A 24900-nucleotide genomic window follows, 5' to 3' on the forward strand; every position below is an offset into this window, starting at 1 on the left:
TTCCTCTCTATGTAGGAGATATTTCTCAACTTTCTTTTGGTCTCACCAAAAGAAAGTTGAGAACTGCTTTATTTTTGTCTGTGGGGTGAACAGGGAGAGCAAGAGGACTACTATAATAGATAGGTATTTCAGTACGCGGCGACTACAACATAGCCAGTAAAAAAAGGAAAGAGTGAAGAAATATCTCCCACTTGAAAAGAAGATTTAAAAGTGCTTATAAGATCAACTGTAATTCAGGTAGTCATTGGAGCATAGGGTACAATAAAACCTACGCATCAAATGTGGCTTGCCGAAGAAACCTGTAACGATCAACACAAGTCAGTTGCAGAAAAATGCGTTATGGAGAATGGTCAAGAGCTTGAGGTGAATTATCAAACTCTCAAGTCTTTGTTAAAAGACATGAGCTTATCTAGACCTTACCACGCACTCTTGTTAGCCAGGGCGAGTAAATAGACTGTATATACATGTATGTTAGGCTAAGAAATCTCTGAATTTTATTGCCTGAACTTGAGTTAGATGAGAGTTTTGATAAATGTCATTAAAAACCTAATAGCTAGAATTAGCTTTCAGCATCTTGGTATATCCTATTTGTGGGTAGACACTCTGTTGCTTTCTAACCAGTACCCAGCTTTCAAATGACGATAACAGATTAGCTTAATTCCTTTATAATGCCAATGATATTGGCTGATAATCTGTTTAAACTGTGCCCCTGTCATAGGATTAAAAGCTTATGCTGTGTTCTACATCACCAGCTGTTTCCATGGTACCCGATCTTCGTATGCATGTTCGTGTATATATACAGCTTACCCCTTGAATCATATCATAGGGAGCGTTTTTCATTGGATTTGCTCCAACATCAGGTCTGTAATAACTGTTTCTCTACTGTCTAAGCTTGTGTTGAAACTTAAATATTTAACAGCCTGTAACTTTTTATCCTGAACAAAATGTTAGCATTTGTTTTGATGTACATTAGCTTGAAAACCTTAGCTTCTAGTAGCAGCCTATTTAATAAATCTATTTTTCAATTTTTAATTTTCATACGCATGTACTAGATTTCACAATACTTTTACAAGTCGTGTTTAAAAATACTTACAAACAATTTAGTTAATTTTTCAATATATTATTGATTTTATACAAAGTTAATTTTTTAAGTCATCGAAAATGTCTTTTTTTAATTAGGTCCTGCATACACCAAAATTTCTGAAACAAAAAGTAAAAACACAAGAATAACTAAAAACTTTATTATCTTGGATGTGCATGTTTCATTTTTTATTGGTTGCATACAAAAGTCTTGGGAGTTTAGCCCTTTTTAATGTTTTTTAGAAAATTGTTTTTTCTATTTTTATATAAATACTAATTAGTTTTTGCTGATCTTTTTAATGTTTGTAAAAAAAATTTGTTTACAAACTGTTAGTTGATAATAGTATTGTATCAATTCTTTTACAGTTCCTGCCATGGATAGAATAGTGTTGAGAGCACTAGTAGCTCTGCTGGCGATTGCCGCAGCCAGCGCTCAGGAAAGAGTCAGTAAGTATCTTTTGATCCATTTTAATGTAAATAAATACTATAATATTATAAAAATCAATCAAAAAAATTGTTTGATTACATCTATGCAGTAGGTGACAATGATACTAAAGTAGCCTACCAACCTCTTCTAACTATTTTTTACACACGGCTATGGTTATGTCACAGCTCTCAGTAGCATTGTTCCATACCTTTTGATATGCCATGTCAAGCACTTGTGTAAGATTGCCTCAATATTTTCAATAATTCTATGCCATATCTAATTCATATCATTGAGTAAAGCTACCACAAACACTTTGACCTCACTATACCATACTTTCCATGAACTCAGTATTGCCATACCCATTTTTTATGTAAGTGGAGTTTATGCTTGTATATTCTAGTGCACAAACCTATCTCTGTCATAAGCTCTCTAATCACCCATATTAACTTTCATAGTTGTGTTTACAAAAATTGAAGATGCTCTATCATATTGACAAATATATTGAGTTGTATTTCTGCAATCCTGCCACTTTAATATGTGTTAATACTTCTATGAATGACTGGTAACATTGGTTTACTCTATCACTTTTAGGATGTACAGGAGGAGTAAGTTTTATCGCAGACCCAGAAGATTTGTGTAGATACCATTGGTGCATAGGCATCGATGATCCAGTAGAAATGAGATGTGCTCCAGGTTCAAGAGTACCAACTTGGTAAGTGGCTGATGAGTCGTATCGTACGTAGAATTCTGTTTTTATTTTTATACTGTAGTGTTGATGTTTAGCTACTGTATGAAAGTTTAGCTGCACAGAACTGCAAATTCATAGAAATTTTTGTAGAAAAATTCCTAACAAGAATTTCTGAGCAAATATTTTGCATGAACGGATGTTACAGGTTTGAATCAACAAGCAATACTAGAGATACACCATGCAGCATGTCCCACATGGATGAGTTATCATGTTTGAGATGTGACTATGGTCCCGACCCTCTTCTAGTTGATGCTGATAATTGCTTACCCAATCCTTGTCCCGCAGGATGTGAATGTCAAAATCAATGGCAATCTCATTTCTGTTTGTGTGCGGGCAATGTCGTGCCAACGTTTGAGACAGGTGAGCTTGTTACAATCAGTCAAACTGGTGATCAATTCTGGCAATAAAACTTTGTCTTTGTATGACCCTGATTTTTGCCGACGCCGTACCACAACAGATTTTTCATAGAATTACCATAATTTGCAGATTATCTTATTAATAACCTTGATGCATGAGTTAAGAGATTTTACATAAATGTATCAATTGTATCAAATTATCTTTTTAGTTGAATGGCGACAAATTAAAACTTTGTTTAAGGTAATTGAGTCCTTAGGACTGACAATCAAAAACGGTTTCAAATATTTGTTGTTTATTTTAAAATGTCTGCTTTTAAAAAGACTCCATACTATGATAAACTAGTTTTTTTTAAATACAAACATAAATTTTGCCACATTGTCAAAAGTTTTAATGCAAATTTCAAAGTCTTAAAGTATTGTATATAAAAAATCGCTAAGCGAATTCTTTTTAAACCGTTTTAGTATATTAACGTGTAATTGTACTGTTCGAAGGGTTTTTTCTACAATGCTGTTCAATTGGAAAAATACTACCGTATAAATTTAATCATCAAAAAGCTAATCATGCAGGCTGCATAGTTAAACTTTCATGAATGTCCAAGATTTGAATCGGTTACCATGTTTGGTAACTTTAAAGTGTCTTGTTTCGTTCTTTTCTTCAAGTAGCACAAATTCATCCTTTTATTGTAGCCCCAGGTGCACTTGAATTGCAGATTTAACTATTGTAAACTTATTAGCTAAAGCTTGGTTTATTACTGTTATAATCCTTTCAAAACCATAAAGTGGCAGGAAGCCGCAAATCCTGCTTATATTCAGTGTCCAAGAAAAATCATAATTTATTACACTATTATTAGTGACCATATGATTTAACCAGTGTTGCCCTTAATTTACAGCCACCGGGAAAGCTTAATCTTTTGGGGTTTAACAAACTTGTCATTTAACTTGAAGGGTCATGCCACCCGGTCAATCACTCAACAGTATCATGGTAAATTCTAGTGAAATAGATGCAATTATATTATCATGTACTAAGGGTTGTTGACAAGTTTTAACATGTTAATAAGTAAGTGTACTACTACGGCTAGTAACAACCACGAGCTCTAAAAACCATCAGGCTTTTAATTATGATAGAATTCAGATGTTCACCGTTTCACAGCTTTTTTTCTAAGCTTTGATTCAGTCAAACATATTTAATTTCTGTTAACCAGTTGTTAAAGTCACGGATTTCTGTCGACCAAATCCATGTAGAAATGGAGCGCCTTGTCACTCTCAGTGGGATGACTACTGGTGTGAGTGTCCTAGGGGATATACTGGCAAGAATTGTGAGACGCCATGTAAGTTATACTACATTATTTCTAGTATGTGTTTTGATGCATTGCAAAGAAGCAAGATAATAACCGAATAAAGAACAGCTAAAAAAATATGATCACGAAGATTAAGCTGAAAAATAATGATAATTTTAGTTCTAGCAAAAGTAAAATGAAATTGCTCCAACCAGCTAGTCAAATAACTGACCAACTCGATTTGCAGGTCTACATACGTATTGCACACTCATAGCTAAAGTTTGATTTACCAATATTGTGACTATTTGAACAGTATTAACGTAAAGCCACAAATTCCATTTATATTTACCATAGTTATATGCAGAAATTCTGTTATAATTATTACAATCCTGAAACCGAGTGCTCAATTTACTAAAGAAGCCTAAACTGTCCTGGAGTATAGGTGAAATTCAAATGGCTATTATTGGTAGATTGTATTACTTAAGGTGAATTAGGACGCATTGTGAACCCTTTACCCCTGATTAATCCAGTTCATCCACTTAACTTAAGGTTTAGATGGTAAGCTTTATTATTCATTAACTTGTATAAGATTGTCAATCATATGCTATTATCCAGTTTTATAGAGTTTTTAGTTGTACTTACAGCGTTAAGCTTATAAACACAATTTATGAGCGATGTTTGTAAGAGAAATCGTTATAAACCAAACGTTATTATATATTTAGCTACAAATGTTAAACCACACAGGGTAGTACATAAATATTGAGACTTATTGTGATACGCATATGACTAGTTTTTTCTAATAAAAGCAGTCTGTGAGTAATCCTTCGTAGATAGAGCATGACGTCTGCATAGCTTGCTGACGCAAGGGCTGTCCATATTTTTAAAAGCCTTGTTGCTCAAACAGTGCTTTTGATCTTGACTGGACAGCTCTGAGTCCAGCAGGAAGGAAATGTCAACGTCTGAGGCGTGCAGAGAAAAAGTTACAGTTCGATGTGATTACTTGCTGCATTACTATACTATACAGTTCGATGTGATTACTTGCTGCAATACCTGACCTGTTATTTGCAGGTCAGGTATTGTAGACCACTAGACCCTAACTGCTCTCTTATTAAGTATTAATATTTACAAGCTATCCAAGCAAAGTGATCTGATTTTAAAAAATACGATGCGCATATCTTTCTGAGAACAATTTCACTTAGATTTGTAGACTTTTATGTTTAGAATTTTTAACACAATCCATGTAAATAACTGCGTTGTGTGGTAAAACAAAATAATTAATTTTTAACGCTCAATTATTTAAACTAATAATAACTAAAATTAACGAAAATTAGCATGGCTGGCCAAGATCTACTATGTCAGTTTCGTACGTTGCTTCTTACAGTTTGTGGTCCGGACACTTGTTTGAACGGGGGAACGTGCACAGTTGATGAGATCAACTACCACTGTGAATGTACTCGCTGCTTCTCTGGACCGTGCTGTGAGAACCAAATTGGAAGTAAGTAAGAAATAATCTTCAGGATTGTGCATGTTTTCACCTGCAACACTGAGTTGAACAAAATCAAGCAAAGCAATACGAAAACCATAAATTTGCTGCTGTGGCAGCACTGGACCGTTCAACCACAAGTGATAACTAGACATTCTACTTTTTGCTGTATTTGCATAGATGGTTCACTAGTTCAGAAGTTACAAAGCGTAGCGCTTTCATTGAAGCACAAGCCATTTTGTTTAAAGCCATTTTCACCACATTTTCAGTGCATCTTTCCTAATTCTTGTACAGCCAATATTCACTTGTTTACTGTACTATATGAAAGCAAAAGTTTTGAAAGTTGGCTTGTTTACTGTTCATTCAAGTAAGCCGCTTGTCGTAATCTGTACCAGCATTAAAATTGAAATAAAAACAATTATTAGCCAATTAACAGCATTTAACTTTCTTTGTCGACAGGATAAAACTTAATGACGAGTGAATTCATTTGCTTTGTTTTGTAACTGAGATAAACAGAATGTAGTGGATGCAAAACATATATATTAGTAAATCCCACTTTGTCATTGTGTGTCTGTCTGTTAGTACACATTGTGTGTGTCTGTTAGTCCACATTGTGTGTCTGTCTGTTAGTCCACATTGTGTGTCTGTCTGTTAGTCCACATTGTGTGTCTGTTTGTTAGTCCACATTGTGTGTTGGTCTGTTAGTACACATTGTGTGTCTATCTGTTAGTCCGCATTGTGTTCTGTCTGTTAGTCCACATTGTGTGTCTGTTCTGTTAGTCCACATTGTGTGTCTGTCTGTTAGTCCAAATTGTGTGTCTGTCTGTTAGTCCACATTGTGTGTCTGTCCTGTTAGTCCACATTGTGTGTCTGTCTGTTAGTCCACATTGTGTGTCTGTCTGTTAGTCCACATGAACGCTATTCGTTTCCATATTTTTGGCCAATTTTATCCCAACTTCACACACATATGATCCATGCTTACTGTGCATATGCTTTATGCATTCCGCTATGTGGCTCAAAATATTTAGTTTCAAAATTTTGTTTGGTTTCTGAAAATTAATTTTTTAAACACCCATCTGCCGACTATCTGACTGAAAATGAAAAAACCTTAGGCGCGGCCAGGCTCACTGCCATTAGTAAATATAAGTGCTATGTCATGTAAATAAATTGTCTATAAGCGTCAAAGCAATTGATTGCTAAACTACATCTTTACTAGCATGTCTGACCTTTCAACTTTAAAGTTACCGTAACTAGCAAAACAACTTTAAACTGTACCACAAAATTAATTACCAAGAAAAAAGTAAAATCAATGCATTTAACAAAAATAAACTTTGCATGTACTGAAGAATTATGCTAGATTAACTTGTAGCCTGAGAAAGAACAGAGTTCTCTACAAGTTATCCTCTCAACTTTGTAGCACTTCTGCTCTGGGGGAGAACAGAATGTTAAGATTAAAACTATTTTACTGCTTGGCCATTGGTGATACTCTAACATATCAGTGAAAGATTTCCCCATTCATTGAGAGGTTATGCAAAGTTGCTGTGTTATGTTGCTGTGCAAAGGTTATGCTGCTTAAAGGAATTTGCATGAAGATTAGCGCATGGTCCACCATTGCTGGTTCCGCCCTAAGCTTGATTTATAGGCTTGTTTTAGATGTCTATGAATTGTCAATGTAACCGATATAAGATGGCAGTGATATCATTTTGATATCATTCCATGAAAATCCGTATTTCAACCTACGTGCGCTTGTCAGTTGCGAAATTGGCTCTTATAGAAGCAAGGATGTGTATTGAATATCCAATTGTTCCAGTTGCAGTGTGCGTAATTGAGAAGCAATGATTTTTCAACATCATTGAGTAGTCAGAATCCTTAACACAAATTAGAGAAAGCGTCAGAACAACATGAACTACTGAGTCATATGTATTCCTTTAATAGATTGATCCTTTGTATTTGCACCTCTTGCTTGCTTGTGTGTTTTATTCAATAACTTGTGAGATTAATCTCCTTTTTACAGCATATTCATGAACGCTGAAATTTTAGCGTTTGCTAAACCCTAATCACGATATTGCTGATTCCATCTATTTGTTTTGTTTGTCCGTCTGTCCATTCGTCTGTCCATCCATCTGTTTGTTTGTTTGTCCGAAGCCACGATTGGATGATGAAAAAAAGATTTCATCACACAGAATTCAAACTCGCGACGATCGCTTGATAAACTGATGCGGGAACCACTGCCCATTCATTCACCTCACATTTTTAGAATTGTTGTACATATTCTGTGTGCTTTGTTGGTACAACTGGCAGTCTCTAACGGTACACTAAACTGCCAGGGTATACATGATTTCTTACCAACAAAGACTTCAAGTATCTGTATTTCTATAAAAGCAATTGTAATCGGCTATCTATTTCTGTTACACCTTTAGGGGGTTGTTTGGAATATTACATGGTTGATTTGTCTTATTTTACCATTATTTATTATTATTCAACCAAATCTTGTAGCCTGATACTTTAAATGCATTATTATCAGCAATTGAAAAATCTAACAGATAGAATCATTGGGCTCTGCTGTCTCGCAATATAAATGATGAGCCAATGTATTGCTGCAGATGGACGAGATTGCACACCGATAGGACCACCTGGAGTTGTCAATCCTTCCCCAACTCCTAGTACCAGGCCACCAACTCCACCAATAGCTCCACCAGCAACCACAACACCGGGACCTATCAGTTGCAATGGATGTCAATTTGGACCAAGATGTGAATGTAGGTTTTTAGTAGCTTTTACCTTTTTTGGCAAAATATTGAAAATTTGGAAATATCTTTCAGGGATTAAGGAACATTTAAGAACAAAAGCCATTCCTTTGATTAATCTACCTGATTTAGCATATTGTACGTTAATGTTTTTGAATGTAACAGATACAAAGCAATGGCTATGCGAGTGTAACCCATGCCGTGGTGGACAAGTTTGTCAAGATCAGTTAGACCCTAGAGAAAGAATTTGCTTAGGAAAGCCTGGACCTTACGGCAGTCAGTATACTCTTACGTTCTCCAACGATGCCGTCACTGGAGGTCGATACAAGGTAATGCCATTGGCAAGGTTTTCACTGCTACAAGGGTTCATCTAATCTTTATTATGATAAGAGTCTTGTCTGTTCAGAGCCAGGCTTAGAGGTTAGAGGTTGAAGGTTAAAATTTTTAGCTTTTTAATATCTGCCAATGCCACCAAAGCACTAGCCTTAAACATTGTTCAGTATGTTTGATAGATAAAACCTGTTTTGTTTAAGAGTTTACCCTTACATACTACACTAACTCAACAGACATAGAAGCTGCTTTCTCCTGGTTCCTATAATCTGATGATACACCTATTAAGATATTCATAATCGTTTGTATTGCAGAGGGTGTATGTCAATGTTGGCGGAGCGACGATTAGTGGCTCACACGAAGTTCGACTTTACACACCAAATATCCGACAGGGAGAGCCATGCTATGTGGATATAACTGTCACCATTTCTCTTAACAACCCAGCATTGTAAGCAGTTATGAAATAACATAAAATGTCATTCTGCACAACTTCTACATCCTTTCTCTAGTAATTCGCGGCCTTGAACTAGTCATTATTCTTAATATTATTATAATTTTTATTTGTTTTCATTATAACTTTGCCTATAACAAATTATTCAAAATGCATATGTACTTATTTGTTAAAAGTTATAAAAACATACAGTAGTAAAATTTTTGCAGCTATGATGTGCCAGCTGAGTGTCTGAACACAGAGAGAGATGATGTAGAAAGTCAAAAAGTTCTTCGCGTGCTCCACCTTCAAGGGCAAGAGATTGTTGTGACAGTCTCTAATATGGATGGAGACGGTTATCTAGCTATTCCAGACTCTATGGCTGGTAAGGCACTACATGCAGATGCTTTTATAACATTCTGCTAAATCAAGCCAAACTGAAATACTGATGCTACAATGTTATTAGAAAGGATAGTATTTGACTAGCTTGCAGGATTGTGTCATACAGTACCGAGTTGACCTTTCAAATTAAATCATCTCTGTAGGAGGAGTGGTGTTCATCCGTCTGTCTGTCTGTCTACTTTCATAGAGTATTTACCTGTATTTATTACATTGAGCCTATAAACACAATTTATGAGCAAATTTTAATAAACCAAGCTGCCGTAAACCCAATGCTATTTTAAGTTTAGCTGCAAATTTTAAACCAGACATAGTAGTACAGAAATATTGAGACTTCCTTTTTGTACATAAACCACGAACCCCAAAGATTGCTTTACACTGGTTTTAAATTCATGACATTTGGCCTAGTGACCTGACACTTTAACACCTGAGTTAATCATCTGCCACCCAGCTTTTTAGAATAGTTTTGCACATATCTATTCTCTGGGCTTTATCCGCACACCTGACCATATCTCACAGCACACTGTACTTTCCGGGTACTATCGCATACATATAATACATGTTTTATCAACTTGGCAGCTATTTCTAACATAAATATATAAGATATATTATAAATATATAACAATGTATATTGCTATAAAATATATTTGTTAGTTGCATTAACGCCTTGTGATACCTTTACTTAGAATTTACTAAAATCATAAAATGCGACTTTTCATTGCAGGTGTGCATTTTGTGAGTCATACTTATGACAAGTCTGGTTATATTCAATACATAACGGTGGTAGCACTAGAGGACAACACACAGGTCCTTATACAACAACCAGACCGGGAAGTCTTCAATTTTGGAGGTGTTGATTCAGCTGCTGAAGAGTCGTCCAGTGTTATTGCATACACTATGAATGCCCTTGACTCCGTCAGATATGTATATGTAAGTTTTTAATGGTGTTGTAAAAATTCTGAAGCAAATAATAAAATTTTAACTAATCTACTTTTGGAATTGAAGTATTGTTATAAAGACTTAATTAAAAGTGCAAAAAATATGCTAAATATTAGGTAGTTTAGGTTACATTTCCTTCTTTAAGTTTTGCATGCATATCGCATTTCCTCATGTACTAACATGGTACAGTACTATTATACAAGCACTTGCTACTTGTTTGGTTAGTAGACTAAGTAATATTTAGTAGACTAAGTAAGCACTACTTCTGTGATTTCAATGTGAAAACTCACAAACCAATTTTTGGAAATGTTAGAATAATCAAATAGTACATGTATGTACTCCAATTCTATTTATAATTTTCCACCGTTGCCTGTAGAGAAAAATTAAAGCTGCAAAGTTCATTTAGTAATGCCCAGCAGGCAGCAAACATGTTACATGACATCTCTGTATAAACAGCCAGAATATACTTGTATATATATATAGTATATAGAGACATATAGTACGTCTGTAGTATATAGTATATACATACTATATACTACAGAATAAGTGTTTACATAATATATACTACAGTATATAATATGTATATATTTTTTGTATAATGTATATAAGCATTGCTATAGTATTTTATGTGAGAAGAAACATCTTAACTCTATGTCCTATGTCAGAGTTTCTTTTCTCAAACTAGACATACAAAACTTGTTCATTGTTATCACGATGATAATGACATTTATTAGAATTTGAATGAGCCAATAGCAAGAGTTTTCTCTGTTCGAAGACATAATAAGTTTCGATTTACTCTTTTACATGTTACTATAACAAATTTATCAAATGACAGTTTCTGTAACTTTATTTTTCTTATTTGAAGCCTGAGGTAAGGATGCTTGTTCACCCATATCCTGCTGATATATGCTAAACATCTACCCGCTAACAATACACCTGTCTGCACTTGTCATGCGCCAGTCACATAACCATTATGTACCCCACTTGTTATTTGCGTCATAACACTTGTCCCATCGCTAATTTAGACCAGCTCTAGTACGGTCAAAATTAAGCGAATCATAAATTGTATAATTTAAAAAACTTAAATTATAACGCAAGCTATCGATAGGCTCATAAGCGTAAAACCAAATTACTGCATTGTTTTGTTATCTATAGGTTGTATTTGTATACGGATTACTTATAACAGCACTATGTTCACTTAACTATAGCACACATACTGCTACCTCTTTTGGTGGGATAAAATACAGTTTGGTAAATACACAGATTTCAGAAATAGCACTTTGAACTCTAAGACCTCATAGATCTGTTTTTGCATCCACTCACACTGGGGCCATTAATTGCTCTTTTAACTAGTCTATGTTGGCTGCTCACAGAATTCGAAAGATTATCCATCAGATTTACATAATCCTGAAAACTGTTCCCTTGACATTACGGTTTATTCCATGAGCGGTCTTTGGCCTCATAGTATTATCATAATCCTTTGTAGCAGGCGTCACTTTCTGATTCATCTTTTTTCATTGGTGCATATCCTGTTACCACATGTTCTTATTGGTTCATATTTCATTAGTAGGCACTTTCAAGGAAGCGTTTGACTTACATGCCCTTGTTTACGTCAGTGTTTGGAGTTAAATCCAATTTATGTAATACCCTTACAGTTCATGTTTCCTATATGCTACTCTACGTTCAATACAGTTTAGAGATCTGCAGTAAAATATATTTTGTAGGCTAAAAGCTTTTACATCAAGTGTTCTGCTAAAGTCAAAAGCTTTTTTGTTAATATTTCAATCTTAGATTTGGTTAGCACAGCTTCGCTATTCTTAGCTAAACTGCTTGAGCCATGAAATTTATAACAATCTAAATAAGTTGGCTATTGAAAGGAATAACTGGTTTGTTGCAGAGTGAAGGTGACCTCTACGGAATTCTGATTGTATCCAGCAAAAATATTCACGTATGGACAGGCAACTATGGTAGAGTCACTCAAAAGAGTCAAGAACAGCTGGCTACAGTCAACAGATGGGGACCACGTGGTTCTAATGAATATGTCTACATTATTGTTGGCATCGCAGACAGCATCAGAAGTATGTAATGTACACTTACTTATACATTTCTTTTTATACAGTGTTTTGGAAATCTCTAACAAAGCTCATTAATGTGAGATATTGAAAAAACATTTTTGGTACTGCATATTAGTATTTAAATTTTAGTAGGCGAAAGGAAACTGTTTCTGCCTGGAAGTCCTCATGTTTTTACTTCAGTAAAAAATGACAAGAGATCAAATCCTCCTGTTCATTGTTTCTTATAGACTTTTGAGCTAAAATGTTTACATATTAATAGTCTGCGTTTATTTATATTACAATGTTCTACATACACTAATACAGAAAACTAGCTAGAGCTGACAACATTTAGCACTGTCAAACAAATGTGTTGCCTGCCTAGAAGCATCATCTCATTTTCTGCCAAAAATAATTATAACTACAAAGAAATCTGATCATTTTCAATATGTTTTTCATTACGACAAAAAGTGCCTATAACATTTATTAAAGTAAATTTTTTGTAGTAGTTCAAAACTTGTGTACACTGAAAATGACAGTTTTATACTTGAGAGTTGCTTTCTCTTAGTTTAATGGGTTAACAACTTCAAAAGAAAAACCTGCAATAAGAAACTAGTGCATTAAATAATTTCATCTAACTTTAAATTGCCTTAATAACTCCAGCTGTTTGCAAAGTCTAGATTTGAACTGTTATATCATGTTATACTGTGGTACAGAAATAAAAATTATTAATTATTAATTAAAAAGTAATAAAAAGAGGTGTTAATTCAGAATTATTGGTTTATTGACAGTCGTTGGTAACATTCTGGTAAGTCTAATTCAGTACCTATTATATGTTTAGATACGGGAGATGAAGTACACATGGAAACAGCAGTTTTTACTGACTACACTTTGAAGAGAGTGAATACCAATGGAGAAAAAGAAGATGTGTCCCGAGGCTCAGTGCCAGCACAGTCGGGTGAGTATAGCAGATTACAGTTGGCACCTTTCTAACATAAAGCTGACAAGTTATAAAAATGATTAGAAAAAACCTAGAAGTTAAGTAATTTGCAGTTTTGTTGCAGTTGTAAGGCTGTCAGTAGATACATGGTACAGGTAGGAGCATGTCAGTAGGTACATAACACTTACTAAAGTTATAAATGATAATCAATATTGAGTGTAGCCGAAGAAATTTTCAAAACTAGCGAATCAGTCAAATTGGAAAAATTCGTATTAAGTCACTTGAACACCTTGAAGTACACGTAAACCTTTTGTAAACTAATGCTGCAGTTTTTTTTCTAGTTGCAGCTTTTTGTATTTGTCAATGTTTTAGAGCCAATGATAAGTTTACAGAATCTCAATTTATAGCTTATCGATTCAAACAGCTTTGCGTTTGTTCTTCTTGTCTATAATGGGGTTGGAGACACTGTTGATTATTTTCCTGACATTCAAAAGATAGTAGTTCACTTTTGTAAAATCTGTTTAATGTATTTGATTTCAGCAACAGTTCTGGGTCAACTCCGAGAGGGAGAGATATTTGAGTTAGTCACAAGCAAACCAGTGCAAGTGACTCACAACATAGTGGGTGAAGTAGATGGCTCATCCTTCTACTCCTCCTACGCTTTAATACCTAGCATTCAGCAATATGCTCAGAGCTACAGCTTTCAGACTCACGGGTATGTCAGGGATTTCATTGCAACTTTTTGGTTGAATAGAAATGTGATGTAGGTGAAAGTTGTCAATAAACAGCTGCCTTTTAGTAGTTCACTATTAAGAATTTTTATTGTCTGTCATACAGAGTTGTTACTGTAGCAAGTTTACCAAGCTTCAGCATCTGCGGTGGCAACTTGAAACATTCAGACCTATAATTTTTGCGTCTAATTTGTTTCAACCAAAATCACTTTCTTAATATTGGTAAAAACCCACAATATTTACTCTTAGTAACAGGATGAGGAGTATTACTTGGTGCCATCAAAATCAAAGACTATTTTATCGATAAAAGGACAAAAGCGTATGTATTCATATATTTGCAGCAAATTAAACAATCATCATGGAGCAACAACTCCAAGAGTTCAAAAGAAAAACTTTAATGTTTAGCTAAATAGCAAACGGGTGATACAATTGACCCAAGTTACTCATATTATAATTAGTTTGTAATTCTCAAGACTTTGTTACCTCTTTTTTGTTTCACTTCCACAGTTGCGCCATAAATACAGACATTTCCAACTCTCATATTTTGATTTGTATGCTGCATGTTCAAGCTACATATTTTTGCGTGCTAAAAATCAAAATAACTGTTTGATAAGGTATCATCTAATGTGCCTTATTTTCTTTTTTATAAAACGAAAAGTTTAGTGCAAAAAATATGGAAATTTTTTGTCATTAGCGGTTACATAGCTATTTTTATATCATTGAAAATAGCTTAGCCTAGATAGCCGCGAACAAGCTAGAATATCATGCAAAATTATGTCATGGAAAAAGGGCAGAATTCTTCTAGATTTGTTTTTATAAATCATAGCTTTTACATAACAGGCTTAGTCTGTTTTCATTACTATTTTGTTTTTGCACATGTATCTAATTAGTTATCTCAAGTTTCTTCCTGAAGAACAAACACTTGGCATCTTTGCAGGTGGAATAAATTTGTTGCTGACAACACTCCAAAGACCCTCTCTATGATCACTAATGATGCTCTCAACAGGGATGACACCATGACACACTATCTCACCTTGGTGGCCCCAAGAGGCATTATTGCGGATGCCCCAAGATACCTTGAGGAGATTGTCATATACAAATACAATGTGTTTGATGGAGTATCTGAAACATTCTCACCTTCAGATTTAGGTTAGCACTTACTTCCACTCTTCACATTGTACATCTGCATTATAACTTAAATGATATAAGTAAATTTTAAAATTTTAGCAAAATTTTTTTATTTTTACTCACTGTATAATAAATAGTTGCATTCAACATAATATTTATCAAGAAATTTTGTTACAAAGCAAAATTCTGTGACACCTGCTTCAGATAGTAAATATGTTTTATTGATTAAGTTTTGATAGGTGGTGAAGATCTCAAAAATGCTTTCTGTTAAGTGTTATAAAACCTCTTTGCAAAATTTTGTTGAATTCACCTTTAGAAATGCATACTGCTACCTTTACGCACTTAATTCATTTGCCACTTTTGATATGTTTTGCAGGTGCTCGGTGGGTGCTTGTTAGAGGTTTCTACTATGGAGTCAGAGTCATTCTACCTGGACCTGGTGTCTATTATGTCAGTAACCCATCAACAGAGGACTACGCCTTTTGTGCAATCTACTACGGTGTGTCTGGAAGACAAGTCTCTGAACAGCCAAACACAGCATTCCCTGTTGGCTTCAGAATGGATGAAGAAAATGACATAAGACCACCAGTGATCTGTAATAGATGCATGACTGGGCCCAACTGTCAGACACCTGTAGTGAAAACTTGCGCTTGCAATCCTTGTGAATATTTCGACGACATTTGTGAAGATGCTGTCGTTGCTGGAGGAGTCAGAGTCTGTAAATCAGTGGTTGATACAACTGGCAACCCTTTCACTCTCATGTTTATGCAGAATCGGCCAGATAACACGGACAAGAGAGAGCTTGTGAGTAGATTTAGGCTATCTTATGTAACCAATACAATTACTCTATAGTGTGAACTTGAGTTGATTAATTTTTAAGGGAATTGTTGAGATGAACCTTACTAAATAAAAAAAGTTATTAACATAAAACTTGCACAAACTGTGTGTTCTTTAGAACATACCTTAAATTTTAAAACCTAAACTTGTACAATTCAATAAACAATTTAAAAGTTTTAAGAAAATTCTTTACTTATCAAGTTAAAAAAACTTTATATTAAAAGACATTTTACAAGCTAAGCACTAAGAGTAAGTCTGTAAATAAACACAAAAACATTTTGCATTTTGGCAAAATGAGCAACACATTTTCGTTAAAAGTTGTGCAATCACTTGCCATCACTTGCCATCACTTGACTGGTCATAAGAATCAATAGAATGAAGTATTGGTAAAGCTTGTCATCGCGCGCATGAACAATTCTTTGTCAAGCATTAATGTTTGCTTTTAGGAAGTGTACGTGACTACTGCCGGAAGTACGAGCGAGGTAGTGAGAGTTTTTACTCCTTACTTAAATCGTGGTGACAACTGCTACTTAGACATGGAGAGGAGAATTCCTGGAATGGATGTTGCTCTGTGAGTACGCAGTTTGTCAATTGAGCTACCAATATTCTTATGTTATCAAAGGTTTTTAAACAAACTTTGGCTCTACAAGAGGATGTCACTTATGAAATCTGATTTGGAGGATCCATTGATTTGTTTTTCTAAAACATATTTTCTGACACCTTTGTGTGCTACATAGTTGTCCTTCATTATATTTGTGTGTACGGTAAGCATTGTTATTTTCATGCCAAAAAGTTATAGTCATTGAAATTCTCCTAGCTGATTTTCCTTTTCATGACTAAATTGGATTAATTTTCTTTCTTTTGCAATATGTAACAGAACTTACTCAAGTGCAAAGTAAGGACTACTGTCAGTTAAATAACATTTTATCATTTAGATAACTTGATTGTAATAAAACCTATTTCCAAATGTTTAAAGACTGCCTAATAACTATTGTAGGTTTACTATCCCAAACCCTGAATGCTATGAGACAATAGGTTCTGGAAGGTTCCAGGACAAGGCGATACGAGTTCAATCAAATGAAGGAGATATTCTTGTTTATGCTATCAACAGAGACGAATTCTCTGCTGATGGGTAAGATAGTAGTTTTGAGAAATCATAGATTACGGCTACACAGCATTGGCCTTGAGCATTTAGCATTGCTCATATGTAGCATCAAGTTTTTAGCATTTGGCATTCAGCATGGAGTATTTAGCATTTGGCATTCAGCATGGAGCATTTAGCATTGGGCATTAAGCATCGGGCATTAAGCATTGGACATTAAGCATTGGGTATTAAGCAGCGGGCATAAAGCATTGGGCATTAAGCATTGGGTATTTAGCATTTGGCATTGAGCATTGGGTATTAAGCATTGGGTATTAAGCATTGGGCATTAAGCATTGGGCATTAAGCAGTGGGGATTAAGCAGTGGGCCTTAAGCATTGGGTATTTAGCATAGGGCATTAAGCATTGAGTATTAAGCATTGGGTATTAAGCATTGGATATTAAGCATTGGGTATTAAGCATTGGGTATTTAGCATTTGGCATTAAGCATTGGGAATTAAGCATTGGGCATTAAGCATTGGGCATTAAGCAGGGGGCATTAAGCAGTGGGCATTAAGCATTGGGTATTTAGCATTGGGCATTAAGCACTGGGTATTTAGCATTTGGCATTAATCATTGGGCATTAAGCATTGGGTATTTAGCATTTGGCATTAAGCATTGGGTATTAAGCATTGGACATTGAGCATTGGGCATTAAGCATTGGGTATTTAGCATTGGGCATTAAGCACTGGGTATTTAGCATTTGGCATTAAGCACTGGGTATTTAGCATTTGGCATTAATCATTGGGCATTAAGCATTGGGTATTTAGCATTTGGCATTAAGCATTGGGTATTAAGCATTGGACATTGAGCATTGGGCATTAAGCATTGGGTATTTAGCATTGGGCATTAAGCATTGGGTATTTAGCATTTGGCATTAAGCACTGGGCATTAAGCAGTGGGTATTTAGCATTTGGCATTAAGCATTGGGTATTAAGCATTGGATATTGAGCAGTGGGCATTAAGCAGTGGGCATTAAGCATTGGCATTAAGCATTGAGAATAGAGAATTCAAAACAAAACACCAAGCAGTTGGCATTTAACATAAACAGGAATACAAACTGTTGGAGTTTCTACAATTCATGTCCTGTTCCACTGAGCTCAGTTTTTTTGTTTTTACATGACTATGCAGATTTTTGCATTTCCTTGGAGACTCGATTCTTTATTAGGTGTGTGGGCTATCAGCAATTTCTTTTCCAAAAAATGAAACCACATCTAAAGACTTTTTAAGCACAAGTTGCAATGACCATTTTTAGGTGGGTGGCATTCCCTGATGGGGCTGCAGGAACAGAATTCTTCACCGTCTGTCACAGTCCTGCTGTTTATGGCACTGAGTTTGCGGTGCTGAATATCCAAGACACACCAGTCACGGTGACTTTGACTTACACAGCAACTGGCAAACCAGATTTGTCTGGCACTCGGTTTACCTTGCAGCCAGGAGAAGTTCTGCAAATTCAAGTGAGCATAAGTTTGGTAATAAATTACTAAATGCATTAGGTAAATTTTGTCGATTAAAAGGGCGAAGATTTTAAAGCTTGAAGCAACATACCTTAGGCTCGGTTGGAGCTTCACCAATAATCTAGTTATTTCCTCTTCAAATATTTATTTATTTAGCAAGTTTAGTTGCTAAACGTGCCTTTATTCAGCACTAGCCTAGCATTAACCCACTGTTTCTTGAAAAAAATTTTCAATCAGAAAGTCCGCAGCAAGCATGTGGATTTTCAATGGAAGTTGCTACACTACTTTCATGACAATCATTCATGAATGTGTCCTCTCAGGGCAATTATCCCTAACGCATGCGTTTCTGGGTTTCTGACCAGATGAATGTTTAAAAGGCTGGTTCTCAGAACCAGTCAAAGTTTTGAAACCAAATATTTTTAACAACTTGCCAGAAGACACACAGCCTATATGTGTCAAGTTTGGTCAAAATTGGCCAAAAAACTCTCACTCTTATGTAGACTAACATACGGACATTCGCAGTAACAAAGTAAAATTGTTTCATGAAGATTCTTGCTAAAAAAGATTTTATCTTGTTATTGTTTTTGTATAATACATTTAAAAAATAATGAGAATTTATCAAGCTGCGGTGATTTTATAAATAATGGAACTATTTCTAAACTCACCTGATCTCTCTCTGGGCTAAATAACCAATTTATTAAGAATAAGTTCACCAAGGGAGGAAAACTCAAGCAAATGATTGAGGTTAGATCAGGTGAATTAATCAGCTTTATTCTTGTCAAGATGGAAGCTGAAAACAATTTCAAAATAAAAGGATAAAAAATTTCATACCAAAACAAATCTAAATTGAATAGTGTCTCCATTAAAACAAACTAGCTAGAGTTCATCATTAACCTAACATAAAATATAAAGACCATTAAACCAAGGGTAGCAAATCTAGACTTATTTTATTCTAAGTATTCGATTTAAAAACCTTATAGTTGTAAAACCAGTGACCTTTGTGTATGGAGCTCATATCAGAATCAATCTTTTTGAGAAAAATAAAAAAGCCAAAACGGAATAAATTGTTTTTCATTCATTTGAAAATGACTTAACAACTTTTAAATTATAATACAAATACTCTTTATTAGTAACAATATAAAAGAATTTCACAAACTATTAACAGAGAAGTCTTTGAAATTTCAGTCACAGAATGACAAATCAGACCTATCTGGTACTCGCATCCAATCAGATCGACCGGTGAATGTCTACAGTGGTAACATCAGGGCTAAGGTCGACCTCGTCGAAGATCCTGCTGTTGGAAATATCAACACCGGATCTAGAGACCACTTGGTGGAACAACTAATGCCAGTCTCAAGATGGGGAAGTACCTTCAACATTGTGCCGATACCTGATCGACGATTTGGTAGGTCAAACAGCATTAAATGGTTGTTGCTGAATATTAATCAAGTTACGTTACGTTATGGTGGTTAAAATAGTTTACTGAGAGAGTAGCAAAACACTTATATTTCTAGTCACAAAACTAATAGTAAAAATCACTACTCTGTATTGTCTATCAGTGCTCTGCAGCTTTCCTTCACTGTGTCTTGGTTCTATGAATAAAAATTCCATTGCTCGCATATTAGTGGGCATTCTTTTGGTTTAAATGAGAGATTGATGTTTGAAAAAACATATTATATATGGGACTGTAATTCATTTTATATGCATTCTGTCAATAGCAAAAGCATTAAATTTTTCACTGCAAGCTTCTGCTATGTGACTAGGCTGAAGTCAAAACAACTGTTTGGAGCAGCTCGTGTTATTTTAACAACTTTTACATATTTATTTTCTATTAAAACCTTAGACCAGGCAAACAATAATTATAACAAATAAATGAAAAAGAACTTTTTGTCACTCACAGCCAAACAAGATTGGAGCCTTTTAAAAAAATATTTGTGTGTCGGAAACAGTTTAATATATGAACTTTGACCTCATCAATTCCAGGCGACCAGCTTAAGATGATCGGTTCAGAAGACGGCACTGCCTGTTCTATGCTAAGACGCCAACCTTCTGGCAGAGTTACAGAGGAACAGTTTAGAATAGACAGAGGTGGTATTTTCACAAGAGACGTTCTCAGTGACAACAGCTACAGGGTGGTCTGTGATAGACGTGTCTTCGTTTCTCAGGTAAGTTATCATCTAGTACAGCCTGATTATTGTAAAAAAAATACAAGTGCTTGAAGTTAAATAAGGTTGCTCTGAGCTACTAAAGGTTTTATTGCTGCAATATATTAGAAAGATATCTCAAGCCCAATAACTGTTTATACATAGTTTACAACAGAGTTAGGTACGGTAAATGGCATTACAAATAATTGGTCCCAAAATAGTATAGTCCACCGGAGAGAGATCTTCTGCTGAATTATAAACTAAGTAGCAGGACCACCCATCACTTTTCTTTCCTCCTGTGAATCGAATCACTCAGCTCAAGAGTGATCCACTGATTGGAGCACTCCAAAAAAATTTCTCCCACTTGGCATGCTCCATAGAGCGCTCCAATCTAGATCGCCATCGACTGGCTTTCAGTTCAGTTCACACTAAATTATAAGGTGTGCTCAATCGAGTTGCTACTAGATGTAGTTACAAGGAGGATGTTTATATGCCCAGCTGATAACTGAGGCCAGAGGTATACAAAGCTAATGATCATATGCAAATCGCGTACAACTGTGCATTAGCTTGCTTTAATATCGTTTTTGAAAGGCCTCTCACAATTTATCCAGGAATAATACTGGTTATTGGCAGAAGTTACTATGACATTTCTAATTAAATTAAAAAACTAATGTTTTTCTTCAAAAGAGCTCAAACCAATGTTTCTGCTAATTATCCAAATCTCTTACAAACTATTGTAACGTTAGTTTCTAAAAAAGCTTTATTATTTGTATCTTTATTCAACTGGTTTGGTAATTAGTTACTTACGAAATATCCATTGTTTTAATACTCTGTGAGGTTGTGGATAGAGAGAGATAGTACCTATCTCAAGATTTAACAACTGGAAATCTAAAATTGATACTATGTAGGACATAATTTGACAGGTTGGAACGCAAGGGTAGGGTATGACAAAATTTTGGTACATCATATCTAATGATACGCGTTAAAAACTATTTTGTGATAAATTAAACTTACATTTATGCCAAACTAGTCGAATGCTTAGCGTTGCGCGGGTATTAAAAACAGCTAATAAACAGTGGCAGGCGATGTAGTTGCCAATGACTAATTTGAGTAGGTTAGTATAGTATTGCTAAACTTACTAATAAGAGCTGTGAGAGCAAGCTTTAGTGACGTTGCGTGTAACGCAGAGTCGCTATGCATATTTTAAACCAGATATTGACTCATATCACTTAATAAATCCATTGCATCTCTTGAAACCTAATGGGTTAGCTTGTCACCATGTGAATGGAAAGTTTTGAGATCCAAACTTGTGCGATATATATATAGTACTTTATTGGCAATAATTTCATTTCACAAATAGAAATGTTTTTCAAATTAGGCCGTACAACAATAGTAAAGCAAAAAAAAGGGAAAAAAGCAACAGTTAGCCATTGAAATTGAATAAATAGTCTGACAAATAGTGTTTAAAATGCCTTCCTCTGCTAAGAGAACGGATATTTGGTGGAAGATTGTTAAAGCAGCTGCGATACAAATTTTCATTGCTAGTTTTTAATCGCTATAGCTGGACAGACGAGCGACAAGCAATGAGAGTTATACTTATGGATGAGTAACATATTCATCGTTTTTTTTACGTCATCACCCCGTTTGCACATGCCCTCATTCACGAAAAAGCCGCCATCTTTGTAGAAAACGATCATCATTCTCTTGATTAATAGTATTTTCCGGTGTTGTTTTGATACCAAAATAAAAAATTTGCAAACAAAACCATTGTTTGCAATAAATAATTGCAGAAGCTTCGTGTTTTTAACGATAAAATGTGTTCATAAAGATGGCGGACAACGATAGAATGGCGTCACGAAAAAACAAAAGAACAACAATACAAGAAATCAGAAAACTTTAAGCTAATTGCAGATTGGGCGTTCAGACTAATACAGAGTAGCATCAAAGCGCTCTTGTTCTCATATACAATCAGCAGTAAAAATTCTTGGTGATGTACCAAAGTAATTCAGGTATCTTGTTGCTCTCAAAGACACAGCACATAAGACACTATTAAGGTATACCTTGCTTGTAATAAAGAACGATTGCACAATACTTGTGCACTTGTTTGCGGAAGCACTGTTTTTTTATATCAACGGTAACATTAAACCATAAATTGACAAAATTGGCATATTTGCGGCTGGCTGTCTCCATTGACGACAGATCATTCAAAGGTACCTGTACCGGGTTGTTACAAGTCATTCAACTTGTAGGGAGTATCCCATACTTAAGATTAGCGATAACCAGATGTTAAGTATTAAACTCATTTTAGTCCATAATAGTCACAGGCTAGTCCAAATGCTCTGATCTTAGCAAAGTTACAATCACTTCTCACAGCTGCTTGAATCAGTAAACAAGGCAAAATGTTTTTTAGATCACGAAGAGTCAAGAAATAGGCTTCAACATTCATGACCCATCCCTCATTACCATCCCTCCAGTTGAGCAGTATGCTAACAGATATACCTTCAACACACCGTCTTTCAGCGGAGGTAGGCAACTCCCATTAGTTCACCTGTTACTAATGTTACTGTTTAATACTGAATTAGTGAATGCGCGAGAGAGTTTTCTGCTCAATAATAGAGCGTAATGCTTGATAAAAATAGATCTATGGTTAGGATTAAGTAAATTTGTTGAGTACTCAGAGGCCATCATTTTGTCCAAAACTACTGACCTGATGCAATGCGACTGCTAGTACTAGGCTAATTAAAGCACCAATAACTGCAATAAACACCAGAATATTCAGGAACATAAATGATATAAAAGGGTTGAATATCTGTCCAAAATAAGAGTGACCTACATAGGAATGAAACAGGGTCAACATGCAATAGTTTTAAAATTCTTTTTTCTCAGCTAGTCAGTGTATGTATTAATTAGTATTCTTTGAGCTGAAAAGTGCCTGGGAATGTATTAACCATTATGAAAAAAGGTCAAGCATTCTTTAAATCTAAGAAAATTAAAATATATATGATATATATATTACAATAGATTTAATATTTACAGTATTTTGCATAAAAGAGCTCAACATTAAAACAGAGCAAGTTAAATTAAACAAATTGAAAGTTTACGCCAATTTTAAAACAATTTTGTTACTAGTAATTTCGTATTGCAAATCCATAATCATCACTAATTTTATTAGTAATAAAATTGTTTTAAACTTAATGTTATGATATATATTAGATAGGTCTTAAGTAAATACTATTCTGATAAGATAACTGAACAATCGATAAATATTATTATATTGGGTTCTCAGCAAACGACCACAACAAGGCTCACTATCGACCTTTGTAACAACAGCAAGCAGTCCTGCCCCGTTCCTGTAACTGTCTCAATCATTCTCTCAAACAAATGTATTAAAAACAATGGCATCAGCCACTGTATAAAAGGCAATAAATGAACCTAAAACTCAAATTATGGAGTCATCAATATTAAATTAACATTGTTTGTTGCAACTTTCAGGTAATGGCAGCAAGCGACCCTATAGATTCCGTCTGCTACTCATCTCCGCACGGGAGGAAGATAGAGATGGCATACTTATTATTCACCGCACATCAAATGGACCTCTGACAACTCGCAGAGTCTCAGGTAAAAATAGTTTTGCGCTCACATTTGATGGCGCTTCTATAGCAGTTTTACAAGTTAGCAGTGGTCGGCTAGTAATCGGTATTGATGACTACGCAACCAACTTGATAAGGTTCAAACTTAGGTTATAAAAAAGCACCCTGGGATATAAAAAGACGTCATAGTGTAAAAATAATTTCTTCACTGTTGACTGAAGTTTTATCGCACTGCTGTTCTAGGTAATGACCCAATTTTTAAAATTTTATTACAGATATGGGAACATGGGTGCCGGTGCCTGGCAGCGATTACTACAACATTGTGGCAGAACTTGAAGTCGGCTCAAGTCGAATTGTACACAGAAGAGATGAGGTGAACTTCATGTGCATCTTCTATGGGTATGATGATCGCGAATCTTTAGGATTTCCCATTAGAATGCGACTGCAGAGAAAAGATGCTAGCGAGCTGCTCTCTTTCGACTCTCCACCCCCAAGAGTTGAGGGCTAAACCTATCACCAATAACATGGCGTCTTTCATAGATTCACATCTAAAAATCTATCACAGTAGGGTAAACTAGCTTCTAACGATAGGTAATTTAAAATAGACTCGTGTGAACAACTCCGGTCTGTTAGAATGTAAGTATTTGGGTGGAATTAATGCACAA

The 24900-nt window shown here is 35.1% G+C and overlaps 1 protein-coding gene across 1 annotated transcript; it reads left to right on the forward strand.

Annotated features, from left to right (window-relative positions):
- The first annotated feature begins 339 nt into the window (after nt 1-339).
- LOC137400522 (uncharacterized) lies at nt 340-24839 on the forward strand. The gene is made up of 25 exons (XM_068086848.1): nt 340-445; nt 1447-1527; nt 2099-2219; nt 2401-2615; nt 3814-3939; nt 5270-5383; nt 7975-8130; nt 8284-8447; nt 8763-8896; nt 9103-9263; nt 10002-10201; nt 10709-10715; nt 12121-12294; nt 13109-13225; nt 13748-13922; nt 14876-15087; nt 15443-15870; nt 16350-16474; nt 16901-17035; nt 18300-18501; nt 19687-19906; nt 20485-20666; nt 23056-23170; nt 24138-24263; nt 24511-24839. The coding sequence occupies exons 1-25, from the start codon at nt 340-342 to the stop codon at nt 24741-24743; spliced, it is 4029 nt and encodes a 1342-aa protein (XP_067942949.1). The 3' UTR covers nt 24744-24839.
- The last annotated feature ends 61 nt before the right edge of the window (nt 24840-24900 follow it).

Source organism: Watersipora subatra, chromosome 7, assembly GCF_963576615.1.
Source record: "Watersipora subatra chromosome 7, tzWatSuba1.1, whole genome shotgun sequence".
Classification (NCBI taxonomy): Eukaryota; Metazoa; Bryozoa; class Gymnolaemata; order Cheilostomatida; family Watersiporidae; genus Watersipora; species Watersipora subatra.